At 41.5% G+C, this 20,648-nt stretch overlaps 3 protein-coding genes and 1 long non-coding RNA gene across 8 annotated transcripts; 3 read left to right on the forward strand and 1 right to left on the reverse strand.

The window, feature by feature from the left end:
* Positions 1-636: 636 nt before the first annotated feature.
* On the forward strand, positions 637-9,451 carry east (enhanced adult sensory threshold). 4 transcript variants are annotated; one of them, XM_065491460.1, is made up of 11 exons: positions 1,478-1,649; positions 2,350-2,842; positions 3,785-4,480; positions 4,541-4,891; positions 4,944-5,861; positions 5,944-6,019; positions 6,074-6,149; positions 6,361-6,781; positions 7,031-7,314; positions 7,493-7,957; positions 8,256-9,451. In XM_065491460.1, exons 2-11 carry the CDS (start codon positions 2,351-2,353, stop codon positions 8,476-8,478), a joined length of 4,002 nt encoding a protein of 1,333 aa, XP_065347532.1. In that variant the 5' UTR covers positions 1,478-1,649; position 2,350; the 3' UTR covers positions 8,479-9,451. The 4 variants fall into 4 exon arrangements, with proteins under 4 accessions (XP_065347528.1, XP_065347529.1, XP_065347532.1 ...); XM_065491456.1 differs by lacking the exon at positions 1,478-1,649 and adding an exon at positions 637-765 and having other exon boundaries at positions 5,944-6,149; XM_065491457.1 differs by lacking the exon at positions 1,478-1,649 and adding an exon at positions 988-1,191 and having other exon boundaries at positions 5,944-6,149.
* Positions 9,452-9,602: 151 nt separating this feature from the next.
* On the reverse strand, positions 9,603-12,323 carry LOC135944477 (uncharacterized). Its single transcript, XR_010575339.1, has 2 exons — positions 11,882-12,323; positions 9,603-10,049 (listed from the first exon to the last, which is right to left on the reverse strand). It is a non-coding gene; the product is annotated as an uncharacterized LOC135944477 (long non-coding RNA).
* Positions 12,324-13,282: 959 nt separating this feature from the next.
* On the forward strand, positions 13,283-14,660 carry l(2)k10201 (lethal (2) k10201). Of its 2 annotated transcripts, none has more exons than XM_065489509.1 (5): positions 13,283-13,415; positions 13,493-13,656; positions 13,724-13,813; positions 13,875-13,986; positions 14,099-14,660. In XM_065489509.1, exons 2-5 carry the CDS (start codon positions 13,517-13,519, stop codon positions 14,483-14,485), a joined length of 729 nt encoding a protein of 242 aa, XP_065345581.1. In that variant the 5' UTR covers positions 13,283-13,415; positions 13,493-13,516; the 3' UTR covers positions 14,486-14,660. The 2 variants fall into 2 exon arrangements, with proteins under 2 accessions (XP_065345581.1, XP_065345580.1); XM_065489508.1 differs by having other exon boundaries at positions 13,304-13,436.
* A 150-nt stretch (positions 14,661-14,810) lies between these two features.
* On the forward strand, positions 14,811-19,851 carry LOC135943100 (zinc finger protein 423-like). The gene is made up of 3 exons (XM_065489507.1): positions 14,811-15,407; positions 16,383-16,465; positions 16,808-19,851. The coding sequence occupies exons 1-3, from the start codon at positions 15,208-15,210 to the stop codon at positions 19,774-19,776; spliced, it is 3,252 nt and encodes a 1,083-aa protein (XP_065345579.1). The 5' UTR covers positions 14,811-15,207; the 3' UTR covers positions 19,777-19,851.
* Positions 19,852-20,648: the final 797 nt, after the last annotated feature.

Consider the following 20,648-nt stretch of genomic DNA (forward strand, 5'->3'; position numbering starts at 1 on the left):
AGGTCCAAAATAGTGTTGATCTCGGGTCGGAGGTGGCTGCGTGCATCGGAGGCGGTCTCTACGGAGGCCTGCCGGGTCAAAGACCCCTGGAGCGGCAAAGCAGGAAAGGAGGTCACCGATTGGAAATGAGAATCACGCGCGTTGCACGCACCGCGAGGGGGGAGGCGCGGAAAGGCGTCGAAACAATCGCTGATTTACATTAGCAGCAAATTCATAATTAGAATTTCACCTCGCTGCGATGGCATTTGAAATGTTTCGCAATGAGGCTGACGCAAACCGACAGAAAATGGCTGCTTCGTCATTGAAATGCTGGTATTATCCCCTGGGGTTATAACTGCTTCTTTTCGTGTGCATGCGCTTTTTCAAGGCAGATGGAGAGCCGCCGATTCAGCTTGTTCATAGGCAGATCAATGCGGCTTGGAAATTGGAAAATCGCTTCACGCATTTAAATCCCTGCGGGAAATTCCGCTGTGAGGTAGTGCGTGCGCGTGGGAAATCCACACGGTCACCGGAAAATTCCCGAAAAACACTAATGACTCATTTGAAAGCGGCGGCGTAATTTAATGTGATACTTAATTAAAACGGCCGCGGGTTCGGTGAATTACGTTTGGCTGGGGAGAATGTCGTAAATAGGCGGCAGCGTTCCGTGCGCTCCGCACGAGAGCACAGCGGAGTGCAATTGAGAGCGATTACGGCATAGTGAACGAGCTAGCGCAGCAGCACAGCAAAATACATTCATACACACGTATAGTATGTTGGCTGCAGGTGAGCTAGCGAGCGAACGTCGTAAAATAAAATGGACGAGAGGCGAGAGACGCCTCGTGTTTAGCAATGCAGCAAGGTCAAATGAATCGCACAGATTTTAGTTCTCTGATCCGTGACACGCAGTATCCAATGCATTATTCTGTAATGCGTAGTAGAACTTGAAAAATTAACTTCTATGTTGTGTAAATACAAAGTTTCGTTTTTGGGAATTTTCCGATTTTCCAGAATAATTAACCGCTTTTCCAGCCCGCCGAGTCGGTTTCCGGCTGGCCTTTAAATTGAAGCATCGTTTAGCTCGAGCGAAATGCGCAGCGAAGAAGGGCCGCGTGCGGTTTAAATCGAGACTAGGAAGAATTTCCCGAAGAGTGCTAGCTGAAAGACAAGAAAGCAGGCCGACGACACAGCGCGTCTCCGTGGAGGCTCCCCGTGGGTGTACAGTTTAGAACTTTTTAATTTCATTTCCCTCCCTGAAAAAATCTCATAACGCGCATATTTCGGGCTGGTTGGAACGCCTGGATCGCAAAGAACACGATCCCAGCGAGCAATAGCGGGGCCGTGGCCGCTACAGGTTGTAAATCAGCTCCGAAATCCAAGGTTACGAAGAGGAAACGTGCTCGGCGGGACAGCATAGCTACTCTTGCAGGGGCACGGCTCACGTAAACTTTTTTACGTGTCACGTACCTCAAGTTTAGCTCCGTCTTTTAGGGAACTACAGAATCTAGACACATATTGTTGGATTCAGTACACCTCGCCGAACACGTTGCGATCGGAATTCGGCTGGAATTCGATCGAGCCGAGAAGCGTCGGCCGCGTTTCTTGCTGTTTGTTGACGTGAGCCGCCATTGTTTGCGCGCTCCCACCGAGTCACTGGCTTGCCACAATGCGTAAGTGTTCGCGGCCTCCAGCCGCCTCCGCTGCCCCCGCCGCCCCATTTGAATGCTGTCCCAGCCTTCATCAATGTCTGCTGCACTTGTTTTTGATATTGCATTACCGCCCCTGCTCGGTCGTGAGCGTCCCTGAGGCTTGATCCCTTTCGGTCTGTTTGTTGCCGTGTCGCGTTCATTGGGGGCAGTTGGAGGCGGCCCACTGCCGCCGTTTTTGCGCCGCTTCGGACCGCATTTAAATACACAAGGCTGTTGACGCCAATTTCCGCATTTTGATAATTTTCTGCTAATTTATGTTGGGGGCCGTTTTGGCACACTTGTTGATATCGGAGGCGGGGAGGCGGCCCTTGTAATTTGTTTTTAGTGTTTTTGTCCAATTATTGGACTCCAATAATACATACTCGATAGCCGAACCCAATGAAACTCAAATCCAAAAATGTCGACATGAATAATTTGATACCTATGAAATTTATTACGTCTGTGGGATTTGCACTATACATACAGCTTGTCGGCAAAGAAGGGGTGGGAAAGTTTCAAATAAATACACAAAGAGTGTCGTGGTTTAAAAATTTCCTGAGATTTTGGTGCAACAAATTAACTTTGAACTGTGTCGGTTGATGAAAGAGTTCCATTTATTCTGTTAGGTATTATTTTGTCAACTTAATTAGACTTCAATTGGACAGTTCAAATTTGATTGCAGAATGGCTGGCAAGGAGAAAATGACGTCAGTGGCTGCCTCACCGCCTGTTCGGCGTCTCTCAGTGTCAGGGGCAGCCAAAAAGGGTAGAGAACCGGCGTTCGAGTTTCCTGTGCCCCGCAAGCCTCGCCAGCGTGCCTCAAGTGAGCGATCTTCGCGCTCATCAACTCCTCTCCGAGGATCTCGGGGATCATCTCCAGCTGAAACAAGACGGCGGCCACCAAGCAGGCCTTCTAGCCGCCCTTCTACGCCTCAACCAAAGAAGAAACGAAATAATGAATTAGAAAGATTATTGATTTCGGCCGCCAATGACGGACAGCGTCGATCCACGGTCACAGAGGAGGTGAAGAAGGGTGCCGCCAAGAAGTCGGCTGACAGCCAGCCCGGGAAGAAAAAAGTGCCTTTAGGAGCCAAAAAGGTCCTTGAGAAAGCCAAGAAATCTCCTGCTAAGACTGCAGTGAAAACTGTCGTGAAATCGCCAATTGGAAAAAAGAAGGTAAGTTGTACAAATTGGATCCATTTAAACGTCGTTCAAATTCCTTCATCGCTGCTCAATTAGCATTCTTTTATTTCGTCAAAGATAGCTCTAATGCTCATTGAACCCCTTAAAAGCTTTAATTTGTAATCATTCGTATGGGGACAGGTAAAGAGCAAAGTTGCCTCGCTGATCCACAGTAATAAAGCGGGGTCTAGTAAAGCTCAAACTGCCGAAACTATTTTTCTATTTCTTAATTTTAAACCGCATTTAGAAATATTTTAATGTAGTTGTGCACTTGTGAAAATTATTTTTGGTAGCTTGATTTTACTTTGACAAGGTGCAAATCAAATTATAGTTGACAGTCACAAGCTGTTGAAAACAGGAAATTAAATTTAGCTTGCCATAATTATAATCGTTATATGCACAGTTTTGCACCCTATCACAAATAAATTCAACTGTCCAAACTTTGTAGCTAGCATTGCCTTGATTTGATTTGACTAATGGTAAGAAGGGCGTCATAACTTACAGATAGGATTGCCAATCTTTTTTATTAAACAGTTTCCAACATTTCAAATTTTTAATCATCATTCAAGTACAGATAACTTTGCATTGAAAATCCTCAATTATATTGGAAACGTACTGTCTCAAAACAAACCAAGTTATATTAATATATTGAATGCTGGAATTTGAGTAAATAATGATCTGTTGAACCTGACAAGTGAAGGCAAATAAATTTCAAGATTTTCTGGCTGAACATAAAGTGGTCTTCTTTGCTAGTTCCGTCTCTTTTCTTTTACTCATCAGATGTCAATGAAAATCCTGTTTTGCCATTTTGACGTTCTAATTAAACTGACATAATATTAAACTACATTTTTAAGTATTCGTTGATGCCATAAATTGACCTCTAATTGAGCATTGCGTACTGAAAAATAAACTGATGACATTTTTGTATGGCTACAGTTGGATGTAAAGAAGAAGGCAGTACAATTGAAGAAAGCTGTTGGAAGCATAAAAAAGACTGATACCAAAAGCAAGCAAGCTGAGGTTAAAACCAACGGCAGCAAAAGCGTGGAGAGCCAAACTGACTTCAAGTTGGTGCCGAAGAAGGAAACCACCCTAAAAGCCTTGAAAGACGCAAATAAAATAAGTAAGGAGAACCAAGCAGTATCAGAGGCTCCTGAATCCTTGCCCAATACCAAGAAGGATGTAGAAACTCCGGTCGATAGTCCAAAACCTGTGAACGATTCAAAACTGGTGGAACCTGTGATTGACGCTGTGTTGAAAAATCAACCTGGGAAAGATACAACATTGGCCAAGGAACCAGAAAATGAAGTGGGGAAAAGAGAAGAGGTCATCACTTTGGAGACTGTTCTAGCCCTAAAGGATGCACTGAAGGAATCAGAGGATGTCTCTAAGACCTCTGATGAGGTGACAAAAGGCAGCTTGGAAGTTGTTAAAAGAGATGAGAAACCTAAAGTTGATGTGATGCACACGCTGACGGAAGCGTGCCGAAAGCTAGAGCAGCTGACCGGCAAGAAGAAGGATCTCTCGCCTTTTGAAGTCAATCCCAGGAGTCCTGAGGTTGCCTCAATGTCTCCAGAAAGGCCGACTGAAAAGCCCATGGAACACAATGTCATCTCTCCTGTGAACCTCCAGGTAGTTTCTACTAACATTGATTAAACATTAGACATGATATCGTAAAATAAATTTTTGCAGCTTTTCATGCAGGCAAAGCTGAGGAACAAGCTTAGTCAAAGTCCCAGCGCTGAAGCGAAGGAAGGGAGCACAGCGTTTCCATCTCCTGCAATTGCACCACTCACTGCAGCCCCAATTATTAACTCACTGTCAGCCGCCGCAAAGCAGACATCTTCTTTCCTCAAAGACTCTAGTGAAGTGCCTATTGAGTATCGGTGGAAACTCGATAAGCGATATTCTACGTTGTCACCTATCAATTCTTGTATCAAGGATAAGGTGGCAGATTTGCTAAGGAAAGACCCCAATGAAGTGGTTCTCAAGGAAAACAAAAGAAGAGAACCTGAAAATGAAGACGAAATGGAGGAGCTAAGGGTATGCATCTAACTGTTACAAGGTTATATATTTCTAATTTAAATTATTTTAGATAAGTGAAAGCGAGGGCGATTCGAATGGTTCATCACCTGAAAAGTTTATCTCCAAATCTAAGCGTGAAGAGATAGAGCGCAGAATGGAAGAAATCTACAGGGAACGTGAAGGCGAGTTGGGCAAGGATGACGAAGTTCTAGCCTCAGAATTGGAACCTGAAGACAATATCGAAGCCTCAGCCACACCAACAACGATTAAAGAGACTGAATCGGACCAGGATCAGGAAACTCCTGATGCCACTGAAGCAACTCATAATGAGGAATCTGAAAAGATTGAAGAATGCCAAATAGAAACTGAAAATCCTGAATCGAAGGTTGAGCTCAACGAGAATATGTTAACTTGCGAAGTAACTAAAGTTGATGAGGAGTTAGAAAAAGAAACTGAAGCCAAGGTCGAAGCGGAGGTTGCAGTAGAGAACAATGAAGTGACTCAGGAGGTTGACCAAGAAAATGAAAAAGCTAATAACGACAAAAAGAAACGCTATTCTAAATCCAAAAGGGAAAGTGATAAAAAGAAAAAGAAAAGAGAAGAATATCAGCGAAAAAAGATGGAAGCTGCTGCCAAGAAAGCTGAAGAGGAAAAATTAGCATCAACCGCTACTGCTGACTCGATAGTGTCTCCAGAAGTCGGATCACCCCAACCAGAGTCCAAGGCTGCATCCTCCTCAGTTTCTGAGGCACCAAGTCCCAAAGCTAACGGAGGACCGCACCTTGACAGCCCAGAATCCGCCAAGGAGGAAGATCTCGTTGCAAAAGAGAGTGTTCTTGGAGCACTTGGTCTGCAGTCGACACGAGTAGCCCAACAAGAGAGGCCGAAGGTGCCTAAGCTCAAGTTGGTTGTGAGGCCTAATCCCGCCAAAAAGAAGGGTCACCGTAACGAAACTGGAAATGAGAAAACCTACGCCATTTGCCATGAGGTCAGTATCTTGTTGCATAGCCTTGCAGCTCTCATCTAACAGTCTTAAGAGCGTCTAAATTAAATCTTGTCTTTCCTTGCAGGTCGAAGGCGCAGAGGGCCAGAAAAATAGCCACCGTAAAAAGTCGCTGTGGTACCCTGGTCTTCCGATCTCCAATGGTGAGCTGGCGAAACTAATCCTGACCACGCCATCTATCTCGGATCTGATTATAGGCCGGCATTTAGGCGAAGCCAAACCGCCCCAGCCGGGCATTGGCGTTGGCGACGGCCTCGATATAGAGGCAGAACTGTAATTATTAATTTGTTATCAAACAATCGCTTTTTCCCCTTAACAGTTTCTATGGAGCCCTGCATGGTTCGAAATTTCGGCAGTGGTTTCAGACAAAATATTCCAATAATTACCTCACACGCTTTCAACTATAATTCAAAACGTTATACGCATCTTTAAACTTACAAAATTAGACCAGAAATATATGAATGGAAATGTCTTAATTTTTCAGTGGTCAAAAAGGCCCTAAGAAGCGCGATGAAGTGGTCATTCCCGAGAAGACTGCCGCGAGCAATGTGCATCCTGGCCGACCGTGTGAAGATGTTTGTTGTTACTGTCACAACAAGTTTGGACTATATGACACGCCTCTGCACGTGTCCCAACTGAAAGGAGGTAGCGAAAAGCAATCTGCTGTGCTCGCCCGAGAGCCAGTCCTGACTCTGGCCTCTTGCGTGTGCGACGCTTGCTTCCGCCACTTGGATCGGCCCTTATCGGCAGTGGCAACCTGGCGGCCAGCGCAGGCGAAGCAGAAGAAGCCCAAAGAAGCTTCAACTTGCTGCTTTGCCGGGTGCAGACAGCCAGCGCCCCATCCGCTCGCCCGCAAGTGGAAAAGGAGGGTTCGCGGTCTCTTGACTAGGGGACTTGACATGAAAGTAAGTTTAATTTTTTTTAAAAACAAATGGTTGTTTGCTTTCTTCAAGAGTTATGCTTACTTTTGGTATTGACTTCTCAAAATACAAAATGTGTGAGTAAGTGCCACTTATGTTTTTTTTGCTGCCAATTAATTTTAAATCTTTGATATTTACTGGACATTAATTTCCCGCACTTATGATTTTAATTACGTGAAAGCAACTTTTCCACTCTTCTTTATGTTTTGTCTAATTCAGTTTTATGTTACGCAGAGCGGACTTTTCCTCTGTCATCAACATCATCAAGAAACAGCAAAGATTGGCGCTTGCGTCCTCTGTGGGCGCAGAGCGGCCTCGTCGCAGTTGTACTGCTTGGAGCCACAGGCCACGGATCAATTTAATGAAGTCCTCAGGCAGGACTTGATACCCATAGTCGTGCAGCCAGAGGCAGATCTTTGCAAGAAATGCAGATATTACTCCAGCCTCCGACTGCGATACTCGGACTACACCAAAGTCAGCGTTTCAAATCGTGCCTTCCTGCGACAACACAGAGAAAAGTGAGTTTGTTTGGCGTCATATTTCTCGCCTGCAGGAATGAGAACAAAAACATAAATGTTTATTAGTATTTTTTTTATAATATCTGCAGGTTTCACTTGGAATTCACAGAAATCTTGGTTTAATAAGGATAAACGCCCCACAACCAAAATTGTAACAAAAAATTCATCATATTTTCAGAATCATCAAGAATGCTAATCCTTCAGACACGTCAGCGCTGGTGGAAGTGTTCCCTGAAGTGTCTAAGGCAAGAAAACTAATGCCTCCTCCGCCAACTCCTTCCACGTCTTCCGCTTCAAGCTCGTCGTATGTTGCCGCAATGACAGCTGCCCCTAAACGCACCCTTCTCACTCCGTCAGTGGAAATTATCCCAGTCCCTGCTGAGGGGCCTCCTCCAAGCAAAAAGACAAGGGGCGTTGCCCCAGCCAAAGAAGCAGTCACTGTTCGCCTCGTTGGAGGATGCTCGTCCCTGTCATCTGTTCCTTCACCGGCCAAACGGCCTTTGGTCAAGCGAACTGCGAGGAATGACGGTCCGAACCTCAACTTCCAATGGCTAGGTGAAACTGGGCCTCCAAGAGGCCGCTGGCACACGACCAGGGCGGACATTCAAATGGACGACCGCACTTTGGCAGAGTGGAAGAAAAGGTATATTTGCTTTTTTTATTAATTTTATTGGGAAGTAATGCACTCATTTCATTCACACTAAAACACAAATTTCTAATCAAAATAAGAAAGATTTTGCTAGCAGTTTCATATTAATAAAAAAATGTATTGCATTCTATTATCTAATAAAGTTTTTCACTCATTAATTTGAATACGCAATAAATTCAATAGAGAGTCAAAATGCTCGTAGCAAAAATGTAATTAATTTTTATGTATTTATCATCTACGATGTTCAAAGTTATAAAAAATGAATATTTATGTTATTGTTTCCTTTTCTTAGGCAAGAGCCGTTCGGCAGCTACACAAGCTACGTCAAGCATCTCATCACCTTAGACGGCTTCTGGAGGTCGAAGCAACTGGGGCCTCTTCCTGGAGCCAACGGCGCTTGCGTCAAGTACTGCACTTCGGTGAGGAACAGGATTGAAGCGTATGAAGGGCTCGCGGTCGAGCCTGAGGACTCTGACCGCCCCAAGATATGTGATGTCCGATCCCTTGCCGAGTGACCTTCAAACCCAACTGTGCCCAGCCTCAAAGGTTTGCTGCTTTACTTCTGGATTATGCTAACGACAGGCGGCTTGGCCATGTGATAATATATATTCACAAATAACTAATAATTAAATTATGTCCAATAATTGGAAGTTTGAACGGAGTACTTGATTCTGTGGTAGCTGTGACGGAAATGGCACGAAATTGAATTTGATAATTCGGGAGCCTTGCTCAACAAGTATTAACGAACTTTTAATAGCAAGCTGCCTGTTGTTACTGTTGGTCCAGGAAATACTCTCAGGTTTCTACTATATCAAATGATTGTGCAAAGAAGAGTCATTGCTGGGCACATTGTGTTTGAGTACTCGAGAACAGTGCAGCAGTTTTGTACTCTTGTTGAATGATCTTATATTTTGGACTATAATATTTGTAAATAGAGACGACTTTCTACGAACCTTTTTTCAATTGGACTTTGCAATTTGAAATGAACTCTCTATATTGCACTGAAAATAAATATTGTATACTAAAATATTTTTGCCCACTTAAGTGCGACTTTGTGCTTAATTATTTTAAAGATAATTCATTTCCAGTTGTTAAAAAGTTATGTTAAACATTCACCCGGTATGGTTGCACCTGTGACTTATATTTTGGCTATCAAAATGTGTCAATCCTTTGCTTTCTGGTTGCTAGTTTCGTTAAAAACTATTCAATCAAACTGGTTTCAATGTCGTAAAAATGTGGTTTCCGAAATGAAATCTGGAAGTGATTGACAACTTTGGTTTGTGACTCAACTACGCCTCCTGTGAAGTGCCTTCACGGACATCTGTATTTATATATATATATACACATAAAACGCTATTTCTGTTCCTACCCTTTCAGTTTTATGTAATTGTCAATAATTATTACATGTAGCAAATATACTATTAGTAATTATTGTTATATATAAAGACACGTATTTTCATAAGCATTAAATAAAGCTATATTAAGGGATGCAGAAATTAATTTCAATTTTCAATAATCCTAAATTCCTACAGTGTCTTTTAACATTTACATATAAGTGCCCATGTCTAATAACCTATTGCCTTTTATTAAAAAAAAATCTCATGAGAAGTAGTTTTTCAGGATATCAGTAAAACAAGGATTCATGGTCATACATAACTGATATCAATTTTATTAAACTAAATCACAAAAGTTTCTCCTGCTAATTCCAGTTTGGCATGGTTTGTACAGACTAGTTAGAAGTAATAATAAAGTAAACAATTAAAAGCGTCTTGATAACAGAATATATGCAAAAGGATACTTTTAAAGCATACATCTCCAAAGAGAGTATAAGGTTGTAGAGTTGTAATTTTGTTCTGTAGTTTTAAATTGTTTTAGTGACTCGGTTGGCATGAATTTTAATTTCATGCAGTTTCATTGGCGTTCATCGCAGGGGTTTGAGCCTCCTCTTCAGAATTATTCGTTGGCGGGTCTTCACCAGGGGTGTTTTCAACATGTAGCGCTTCTTCATTTTTCCCATTTCCCTCAGCCTGATAAAATTCTTCTCCAATCTCAGCGTCGTCTTTATTAGCTGACTGAGTTAACGGAACTGAAAATAAATTAGTCTGATAAAATTATTTATTGCAATAAAAGGCACACTTTACAAATATGCAATTTAAAATATAGTTTTCAGCGCAATTCTGTGTTAAATAAAAATCTTAAAAACAGGATAATCTAAATGTGCGTAAGCTAAAAATTGAAGGAGAAATGTTCTACTTTTTACTTAATTTGGCTACCCCTTTTCGTCTGCATTTCTTGAAAAGCACAACCCGGCAAAACCTCGTCTAGGTCGGGCCGTTCCAAAAAAATACCAGTTTTTTGGGTTTTGCCAGGTATTTTAAATTATAATAGCTATGCATCTCCCAATATTTTGTTGACGTTAGAAAATTAGAAAAATAAAAAACATAATAGCAGTAAAGTTTCAAACAATCATCTGAGTTCTAAAAATACACTTCACATTTGCAATAACATCACGTTATTTTCGTAAGAAGCTGCGCGACAATGAGATCATCGGTGATTAATTTGATTTGCTAGCGCGACACGCACACGAGCGCGCACTTCATTTCATTTAATATATATATGGAGTGACTGGCATTCAGGTGGGTGTGAATGAGGTGGGCCCCTTCGAGTGCTGTTCCCACGTTCATTTCCTTCCGAGGAGAGAGATTGAGTTTGGTCATAGACAGAGACGATGAAACCCCACCTCTGAGGCCCCAATTAGCCCGACGCTTTTCTTCAGAGCTCGACGATCGGCCTACACTTTAACCTTCCGGCGGGACAGCAATTAATATCCGCTTTGTGCGCTCAGGAAAAAAGGACAAAGCTCTAACTGGAAAAAAACCGTCACGCTGCCATACGTGTGAGGAAATTTATTGCGTGTGTGACAAATAAGCAGCTTTGCCTAATTTGGTATCATAGCAATATTCGTTTCTTCAATGTAAAATATATAATAAACAAATTTCGGGCATATTTATTTTCTTTCTCCTCTTCTTTGATCAAGATGAACTCTCTTATGTAAGCCTACGCAAAAACTTATAGTGCTGTATACCCACTAATGAAAATAAATTAACTGCGTTTTGGATTATAATAAAACTACTTGTATTCTTGCTGTAGTATCTTAATTTGCGATACGCTAGAAAACACACAAATTGTGCTCGGCTTATTGTCACGCGCACCTGATTTCCCATCCAGAAATAATTGCAAAATTCACTATGAATTCTTTTCTCGTTTTCATGCTATAAATGAGATTTTAAGACACTCTACTGTAGAGGGCCTCCTGAGGGGGCACAATCCCTTTATCGGGTAAGATATTTTGGGATTCACAAGCAGGAAGGGTGAAAACGGTCTATGGATGTCTACAGCCTGTCTGCTTCCATTTTGGGATTCCCAAGGCGCAGGCAAAGGCGCGATTACTCTCGTCACGCGTCTGGATTGAGACTATATATATCACAACATCTTTGCAATTAAATGATAAATGTATCATTATACTGCTTCCGGCACAAAAAATATAACCTGAAGCAGAACCATTCAGAATCAAAATTCTTTAATTTAATTTAAAATCACTAAAAATTTCAAAATTGCAATTCCCAAAGAATAAAAATAGGTTGAAGGCCCACTCAGTACATTTAACCAACGGGAAGGGCGCAAAATTATTTAAAGGTTTATAAAAAAAGCAAATAGTTAAAATTAATTTTTGCTGGTAGAAAGGATATTTTGCATCACGATTTGAAATCCATATAGCGTATCACTTAAGCCTCGGCGTCTGCTCTCTGCTCGCGCTAAATATTTCACTGATAATAAATCGCATTCGGCGGAAAAATTATTTAATAAAAAACTCGAAATGTAGTTGTCAGGGTGCCTTGGTGGTGGAATTTTTCTTACCTTCACTTCCCAAAATATCATCACAAAGGGAAACCAATTTAACGTCATATCGTTTTTCAAACTCCTCTTGTTGGAGTTTCAAGATGTTCGTCAATTTCTCATTCCAGGCAGTTTCGTCTGGCTTGCCAAACAAGCACCTGCGGACGGAGGTTGAACCAACCGGAGGTGTTCTTAAATTTGTGGCCAACTCCATTTCTCAGACACGACGATGTGCGCTAGATGAACACCGAAAACGCACCTAGGCGAGTTCACGTCTTCCGGATGACTGAGTGAGCGAGAAGCGCTGGAGCGGGCGCCGCCGTGTGCCTTTTTACGCGATGCGCATTCGCTGGCCGGGCCGGCAGTCGGCGGGCAGGTGCTGCGGCCATGCGGCACTGGCCGCCGCCGGAAGATCTTCTTTCCGCTCATACGCTCACCGAAATAATTATCCCTTTAGATCAAGGACAAGGGCGTAGGGAGGAAAAAGCAGTCTACTGATTACACGTCACCCTTTGCGCTATATGTAGATCTATTTTTACATTTTCAAACTGCGCGACTCGGAGTTTTATAGCTAAGTTATTATTTGTTTTCAATGGACAAAAGTATGCTAACTGTCGGATCTGTTGTCCTTACTATGATTTAAGGCATACCTTTTCCACTCTTATTATTATTTCAATTGAAATTAAGCCAAACTAAAAAAGTTTATAATTGTTAATTATCTGATCTAAAGGATTGACGGTCGTGTTTTAAGACTTTAACATGAAATTTTATTTCCAAATTATGTTTCACTTGAAGGAAGAATAATTAATGCAAATAAATTTTCACTTTCATCCGGGTGTAATCCAAATTTATTATAAAGAGGATTTCGACATTTTGATCAGCATCTGACGCGAATGACACGGTTTCGTAAAAAATATAATATTTTAAGAAATCAGTAGTAGCCACTGATCATTTGGGTTTTAAATAAACACTCCAACAATTGTGGAGGAATCAGATAATTATATAAATCAGCAAAATAGTTTCGAAAAATATTAAAAAGTTACGAGTATAACAAGAATTTTGAATGGTTGAAAACTGTTTCATCAATATTATATCGTTTCGAGACCAAAAAAACTTAAACATTTATAATTTTTAACCTTTTAGTACATTTCTTGAGAATTTAAATATTCTATATTTCTCCATAAATTCCAGAGACGCACCACTCAATATTATAAGTTTCACAGCATAATTTAAAAAATTACACTGCAATTAGCCTGGCAACTAATTATGTGACTCTTGCTTATTGCAATTGGCATCCATTGGTCGTTATCCATACAGCAAAATGCAAGTATGAGTAATGAGAGCAATCATCCGCAACTGCTCGAGACCAAACCTTTTTTATTGGCCTAGGCCATCTGTTTGTAGTGCGCATGTCAAAGACAGGTAGGAGGGGACGAAAAGATGAGAAATGTAAATAGTAAACAAACAAGAAAACGTACGTGCTGGCATGCTTGGGCCTGATTGGAACTGCAGTACTGTACTTGGGCTAGGCGGCTGTAATTAATTGTTTCGCTAGGTGGGAAAACGAAATCACATTGTAATTTATTACTTCCATGCATTACTTGTCGATTTATAAAAATAATTTAATTTAAGGCTGCTAAACTGAAGAGAATTGCAATGGATGGATTGGGTGAAATAATGAAGCACATCACACCAGGCAGACGTTTGCCCGGGGACCCCAACTTTGCTGCCGGTGACGCTATTTGCGGTCCTTATAAAATACTTGGGATTGTTGATGTCGACGTTATTGAAGAAAAGTGAGTTATTCTTGCTCTAATGGCCTGTTAATTTTGGTCGAAAATAATTACAATATAAATTTTTCAGCGTCCAAGTATTTATCTGCGAGGTTCACGGATGTTCAAAGAAATTGTCAAGCTCTTTAGAGCTTAATCAACACTACAATGTTTTCCATAGGTATAATAATTTGTTTGAAAATAAAAAAGGCATTTGCTTACCATACAACTCCTTGTTTTAGGTATGAATGCACTGTGTGTCGCAAACACCTGGCGTCAGCACACCTCCTTGACATTCACATTTGTGAGTCACACGACACCTTCTTTGAATTGCAAGCATCAAAAAAGCCTATGGTAATTTAAGGTTCATTAAATCCATCAGAGAGCTCGAACAACTCCAAGAGCCGAACATACATAAATAACAAAAATATAAAGAGCAAAGAGCTTAAATTAGATAATATTACAGTATTCGTGTTTCGTGGCTGAGTGCTCTGAGAAATCGTGGAATGCCAAGGAAAGGTTAGCACATTGTGTGGACGTCCACCATTATCCAACCAACTTTCGCTTGGACAAAGTGCCCAGATCAAAGAGTCGCAATAATCCCAACGGCATGGACGTGGACAAAGCTGATACCCCTGTAAATAATGTTAAGCCAAAAAATCAACCCAAGAAGAAATCACAGACCAGAGAGTCCAACGCAAGCCAGAAAGCCCCCATGATCCTTGGTGGTGGCCGACGTGGTCGAGGGCGACCAACAGCAAGCTGGCATCATAAAGTGACAGTTCGAACGAGCGCTGAGCAATCGTCTGCAATAGACATGCAAGATTTGGAATTTTCATTGCCTCAAGACTAAAATATGGTGTTGTTATTTCTGTTGGGAAAAGGATTCTTTTATTTTAACAATTGAATTGGGTCAGATTTCCATTAGTCTTACAATTAGTGAAAAATGTTATATTTTAAACTTAAAGATTGAAAACTACAAGAATTTAAAAAAATTTAACAATAAAAATGGTGATTTTATACTGAGATTAATTTTTTGTTTAACGAAAACAAAATTTGTCTAGTTCTGAAATTTTGTAGTAATAATATGATGGAAATGTATCTTCTGGGTCAAAAGGTTGGAAATAATGATTCAACGATAAAAATGCATGGGCTCTCCCCCTATAAGCATCCTCTAAAGGATGGCTATAAAAATTCCAAATATTATTCCCTTATATAATGCTAAAACTAGGAGATTAATTCCTATCTTTCCCATGATTGATTTTGACACGGATTTTAAAATTTCTAGACCCCGACACCAAAAGAAATCCGGTCGAATCCCGCTGGAGTCATTTCATCACCATATTAATATTCGCAGTTCGCAGCCAAAATCATCCCTTAACCTTAAACGGCCCACTTCTCATTCACGTTTCCCTTTTACTTAAGTTTACCCAGTTTCTGTATTATTACCCCCTCCACTAACTTGAGCAAGTTTCGCGCGATCGCCGCAGCACATAGCGCATGCTGCATCTCACAATAAGGCAAAATGTAAACAACATTCCATTCCATTCAATCTTTACATGAAAGGCAGACGGAATGCAGTCACCTGTGCTGCCTCTAAATTTTCCGAAATGCATTTTCTGCGAAGCCCCTGTTGTCGACGGGTCGTTGTATTTACCGGATGTCGATTTTACGAAACTCAAGAACTGGTGGGCTAGTGGTGGATCAGGCATAGAAATCGATGAGGACTTTATCCGTGATGAGTACTGCTGCATGAACTGCGCCCGTGAAGCTAGGTAGATAATATAGATTTGTGCATGAATTGTATCATATTTCGTAAAATATTAAATTTTAATGATCATCCTTATAAGTAAATAGGAATACACTATTGTACATTTTCAATAATTATATCTTTCACGAGCTTAATACTGAAATGCCGAAAAGTACATACTTAAAATGACATGCAATAATATCCGCCTTTCCGACTAGATTTCTCAATGAATTTTTAACTGAATTCCTTAAATTCATGCAATAAGTGTATGTAAATATTCCTATGTTTCCGACACGCGAACCTTTTATTAAAAGATCGTACAACTCTCTCAATTCCTTTCTTTTTCAAAGAAAAAATTAAAATGGTATCGATTCTGTTATTTCTGTTCAATTACCTTTTTAGCTATTACATGGGCTAAAATTATTACAACTTTCAATTGCGCATGTTATATAAAACATTTTTCTAAACATTTTTGGTCAGATTGCTGATAATTAAGTCTTACAATTAGTTGCATTCCGATATACATTATGTAATATCTAGATAAACAAAAGCTATAAAGGAATGCCTAACAATAAAATTGTGTATGGAATGCATGCTTGTGACTTGTGATGCTTCCTTATTGTTAGCAGCTGGCGTAGTAAAATCCGCTGTTGTCAGTTCTCTATATCTTTCGTCGCTCTCCAAATTGTTATAAAATAAATTGTGGATGTATTGGAAATTCTGAAAGGCGCAAAGGAAAATTACAACAATGAAACACTGAACTTGTAATTTCAATTTCCCCTAATGGTAAACGTGATTAAAAAAAATTTAGTGTCATTATGTATTTTAAATTTATTTAAAATTTTTCGTTTATTTTTCACGCGTAATTATTATCATTAATTTTTAGTGGATATAGTTTGCATATTGGCAGTGAAAAATTTAGAACATCAACAAATAAGATTAAAATGAAATCTATATCATAGTAGTATACATATTTACATTTTATTGAATTCAATTTCAGGCTTCTGCATGAATTGTTTGAGGGTCGTGATGGCGACGTATGGTGGCCAACATCTGGAGATCCATATTATGAATATTTCCAAAGTGAGTGCCGAGACCGGGTTTTTTATTAAAGAAAAGCATAGTCTTGCCAAAAATACCCCATTGCGCTGCAAACGCACAATTTGAAAAATTCACAAAATGTGTGCTCATAATGCTATTCAGTGGAAAAGCATTATTTAACAATTAATTTGCGGGAGCTTACAATGTAGAGTCAAATTTTTGTGTGCATTGAAATTGATCTGTCGGACTTGACCCAAGGTTTGACCCAGCCATGATTATTTCTCAAATATATGGATTAGAATGGTCTAACTTGGGATCTTTTAGTTTAATTTAATTTAAGTTTTCACTTATTAATGAAAATTTTTTGTCATATTATGTTCGTAGATGGACACATAACATCATGTTCAGTTCAACTAAAAAAGTTGACTGATGAAGAGGTAGCCTTCCATACAAAAGCGTCAGGCGTGGTGATCAAGACCGAATATTCAAGTGACAGTGATTTGTATGTGAACCAGCTATCCCCTTTGTTAGGAAAAGATTTATTTTCTGTTAAGGAGGAGCCTCCATCTAGCGTTTCGCCTCCCGCTAGTCCACGTCCTGCGAGCTTATCAGGTATTGGGTATAGTTCGCCGAGAAAAAGAAAAAATCCCAACAAAGAGTCACCTTCAGATGTGAGTTTAGACCAATACATTTTGTCAGAAGACGTTGTCTGTTTTTTCTGTCAAGAGAAAGGACCGAGAAAAACGTTTTTCCAGGAGCACATGAGCTCCAAAACTTGCGACTTGTGTGAGAAGAATTTCAGTTGCGCAGGTCTGTTGCGGAATCATCAATTGTCGTGCACAAATGGTGCTGCCATTCTGCAAGAAAAGGACTTCCTGGTTGCCACAGAGCCAGCAAACGTACCAGCCCTTGCGACTAGCTTCAGATGCATGTTTTGCTTGGAGGTCTTCAACGCCAAACCCAGCCTTGATGAACATATGGGAAAGGTGCACAATAAAACGTCCAGTTCAGTTTTCAAGTGTGGCGAGTGCAACAAAAATTTAATCGGAACGCTGACACTGCAGCAGCACATGGTAAATATCCATGCTTTCAAACAGCACGCTCAGTTCCGATTAATGCACAACGCGAATAGAATTGCGAGTGTTTTGCCTGCTGACTCGATTGCAGTCAAGTGCGAAAGCTGTGGCGCTGTCATGAGCGAACGCACGCTGGAGGCGCACATGAGTGAAAACCACCCCAATCTAACAACAAAAAGCACAGAGGTCTTCCCGTGTAATAACTGCGATTTCGCTGCCAAATCCCAATCGGAGTTGACTGAGCACAACTTGAAACAGCATCCAGACTATGAAACTTTCAAATGTGATGCATGCGAAGCCACATTCCAGTCCGAGATACCGTACATGTACCACGTATGCCACAAGCGTGTCAAAGAGACGTGCGTCGACTGCAGCTTGAACATGTATGGCTTCTTCCTGCCCTTGCACAGGACGGTACAGGATCACAAACCAAACTGCAGAAACCCGCCAAAATGCCAGACGATGGTGAAGGTGCACGAGCTGTCCAGAGTCTTCTGCAAATTCTGCAAAATCAAGCTGTGCAGCATGGAGGACCTGGTGGTGCACACGGCCAAGACGCACAACTTGGAGCACGCCATCCAGTTGCAGGGGCTGCAGTTCAAGGCGCTGGGCCACCTGTGCAAAAAGTGCCAAGTGTATTTCCCGAGCGAGCAGAGCTTGGAGAACCACCGAACCGTGTTCCACGTCAACCCCAACCAGCACGCGTGCCGCTTCTGCGGCCTGCTATTGGGCTCCCTGCCCAACCTGCAGAAACACCTGGACGTGGTGCATCAACTGCAGGGAAGGGGGCATCACTGCCAAACCTGCAACCTCTTCTTCTTCTTTGACGCTGAGTTCAAGCGGCACGAGAAACAAAACAAATGCCGCGAGCCGCCTTACGAGTCGTGCGCCAAGAGGCTGCGACGCAACATGATAAAGAAACTAAAGAGTTCAAAAAAGTTCCCAGGGAACGAGGAGATTTACTGCAACATCTGCAACCTGCGCTACTCCAGCATAATTCGTCTGGAGGAGCACGTGCTGGTGGTGCACAACGCGCTTATGCCGCAGAACTGCATGATTTGCGACAAGAACTCCACCAGTGTGATGGACATGCTGAAGCACGTGCTGTTCAATCACCTGCTGCGCCCGGAGTTCGCCGAAGAGGTGGTGTCGCGTTCCAGGGAGAAGATAAAATGCAACATATGCCTGCAGGAGATGCTCAAAGTAGACGTCAAAAAGCACCTGGAGGTCAGACACAAGAATGACCTGATCGTCTTACTTACTGCTAGGCTTCAGTCCTCGTCGTTTGAGTGCGAATACTGCGAGATGGGCTTCACGAAGACGGAGCTCCTGCTGGCACACTTCACAGAGATTCACCTAGAAAACGTGGCCAACGTCTGCATCTACTGCCGGGAGTACTGCAGCAAGTGGAACAACGTGACGACGCACATCAATGCGAATCACTTGAAACAACCAAATAGCTGCATCTTGTGCAAATGCGACGTCAACCCTTACGACGCCGTCTCGCACTACGCTAAGCACATGGACGAGATCAAAAATTCAGAGGGAATCTGCACGGCCAACTCACTTGCTCAGCCAGCTGTCCCAAGAGAAAGTGACGTCGAAGCTGCCACCGTCAGAGTCGCCGAACAAGAAGGATCCGCCCTGCAGGCAGTCGCCGACTCCACCACGCCTACCTCCGCGGACAGCCAGGAGTGCGCCTTCTGCAAGGTGGTCATGCCCACGGGCGACATGGCGCAACACATAACCGACGTGCATTTCCCCAAATCTGAAGAGCTGCAGGCGAAGACCCTGTCCTCCCCAATGGACCTTCCAAAGTGCGTTTTCTGCGACATGCACTGTTCGACTGGAGAAATGGCGCGTCACATAGTGGAAGTGCACTTTCCCAAACTGCAGGAAGAATCTTCAATAGAAAGGCCAAAAAATCAAAAAGTGAAGTGCCAGTTCTGCAGCGCGACTATCCTTGCTAATAATATGCGACGCCACATTAAAAATGTTCACAAAGAGCTTTTGTCAGAAGCAAACCAGGTTCAAAGCCCAATGAGTGGGTCATCAGTTCGCTCTGACATGATTCTCACGCACCTCCCAGATGGTAATACCTGTCGATCGAAGCGTACAAAGAAAACCATGTGGTCCATGTGCACCATATGCCACAAATGGATGCATCCAGGCGGGTTGAACAGGCATACTTCGGAAGTGCACGGAATGTCACCGCTTAAATCTGGCGCTGCTGAAGTAAAATTGGAATATGACGAGGAAGACGCATTGTCGATTTAGTTTTGCTGTCGTTTTATTAAATGAGGAAGACCCATTTTAAGAAAAATGCTGTCAATAAAAACTTTGATGACATGTGGGGTGTTTTTTAATTGCTTGATTTCTTGAAATAACTTCACATTTTAATAAGAAACCACAGTTTGGGCTTAACCTCAATGAGATAATTGGGAAATATCTAATATAATGTTATAAGTCTAAAATTTATCGCTCTGCTTAACGTATGAACAAAGTATGGATGGTTAATTCAAAATTTACGCTTCGAAGTCGTCTGGTATGAACACGTTTCTTTTCTCTGGTTGTTTAATGTTTAAGTATGTATTCTTAACATTCTTAAAACTGAAAATAAATAAAAATTAAATTACTCAATGCAATTGGGATTGCAACCAAATGTGGACAACCAAAAGCTTACAACAATACTTTTACAACGAGAAATGCATTGGCTTATAATTGTTCTGCAAAATTTTCAGATGTTAAAAACAATTTACAGATGGGAAAAATTGTCCCTTAAATTAGTGTCTCTGACAGTTATATTGCAATACCATGAATACAAAAATAAATTGAGCAAAATAATGATAAAATTTAGAATCTAGCAGTTCTTAAAATATATGTTGAAAAAAATTATTGATAAAGATGTTTTTAAAATTAAATATTCATGATTTTATCACTATACGAAAAAATAAATTGGATCGGAGTGATATCCAAACTGATCAAAACACTGGTAACCTCTAACGCTTCACACCCAGAGCGGTTTTCTGCCTTTTCAAGTAGACTGCTGCATTTATGCAACACGTTGGACTGAAGTGACCAACGCATTGCATAATTTACACAGGACCGCGGAAGAAGGCGCGGTCTTTCCCCTCTAAAAAGCGGGGCAG

The sequence above is a fragment of the Cloeon dipterum genome, chromosome 4 (genome assembly GCF_949628265.1).
Source record: "Cloeon dipterum chromosome 4, ieCloDipt1.1, whole genome shotgun sequence".
Taxonomy (NCBI): domain Eukaryota; kingdom Metazoa; phylum Arthropoda; class Insecta; order Ephemeroptera; family Baetidae; genus Cloeon; species Cloeon dipterum.

Excerpts from the sequence above, each read along its gene's own strand:
- LOC135943100 (XM_065489507.1), top strand. The coding sequence starts at position 15,208 with ATGCAGTCACCTGTGCTGCCTCTAAATTTTCCGAAATGCATTTTCTGC. Across the intron at positions 15,408-16,382 it reads AACTGCGCCCGTGAAGCTAG|GCTTCTGCATGAATTGTTTG; the intron begins GTAGATAATATA and ends ATTCAATTTCAG. Across the intron at positions 16,466-16,807 it reads ATATTATGAATATTTCCAAA|ATGGACACATAACATCATGT; the intron begins GTGAGTGCCGAG and ends TTATGTTCGTAG.
- east (XM_065491456.1), top strand. The coding sequence starts at position 2,351 with ATGGCTGGCAAGGAGAAAATGACGTCAGTGGCTGCCTCACCGCCTGTT. Across the intron at positions 6,782-7,030 it reads CTAGGGGACTTGACATGAAA|AGCGGACTTTTCCTCTGTCA; the intron begins GTAAGTTTAATT and ends TATGTTACGCAG. Across the intron at positions 7,315-7,492 it reads CTGCGACAACACAGAGAAAA|AATCATCAAGAATGCTAATC; the intron begins GTGAGTTTGTTT and ends TCATATTTTCAG.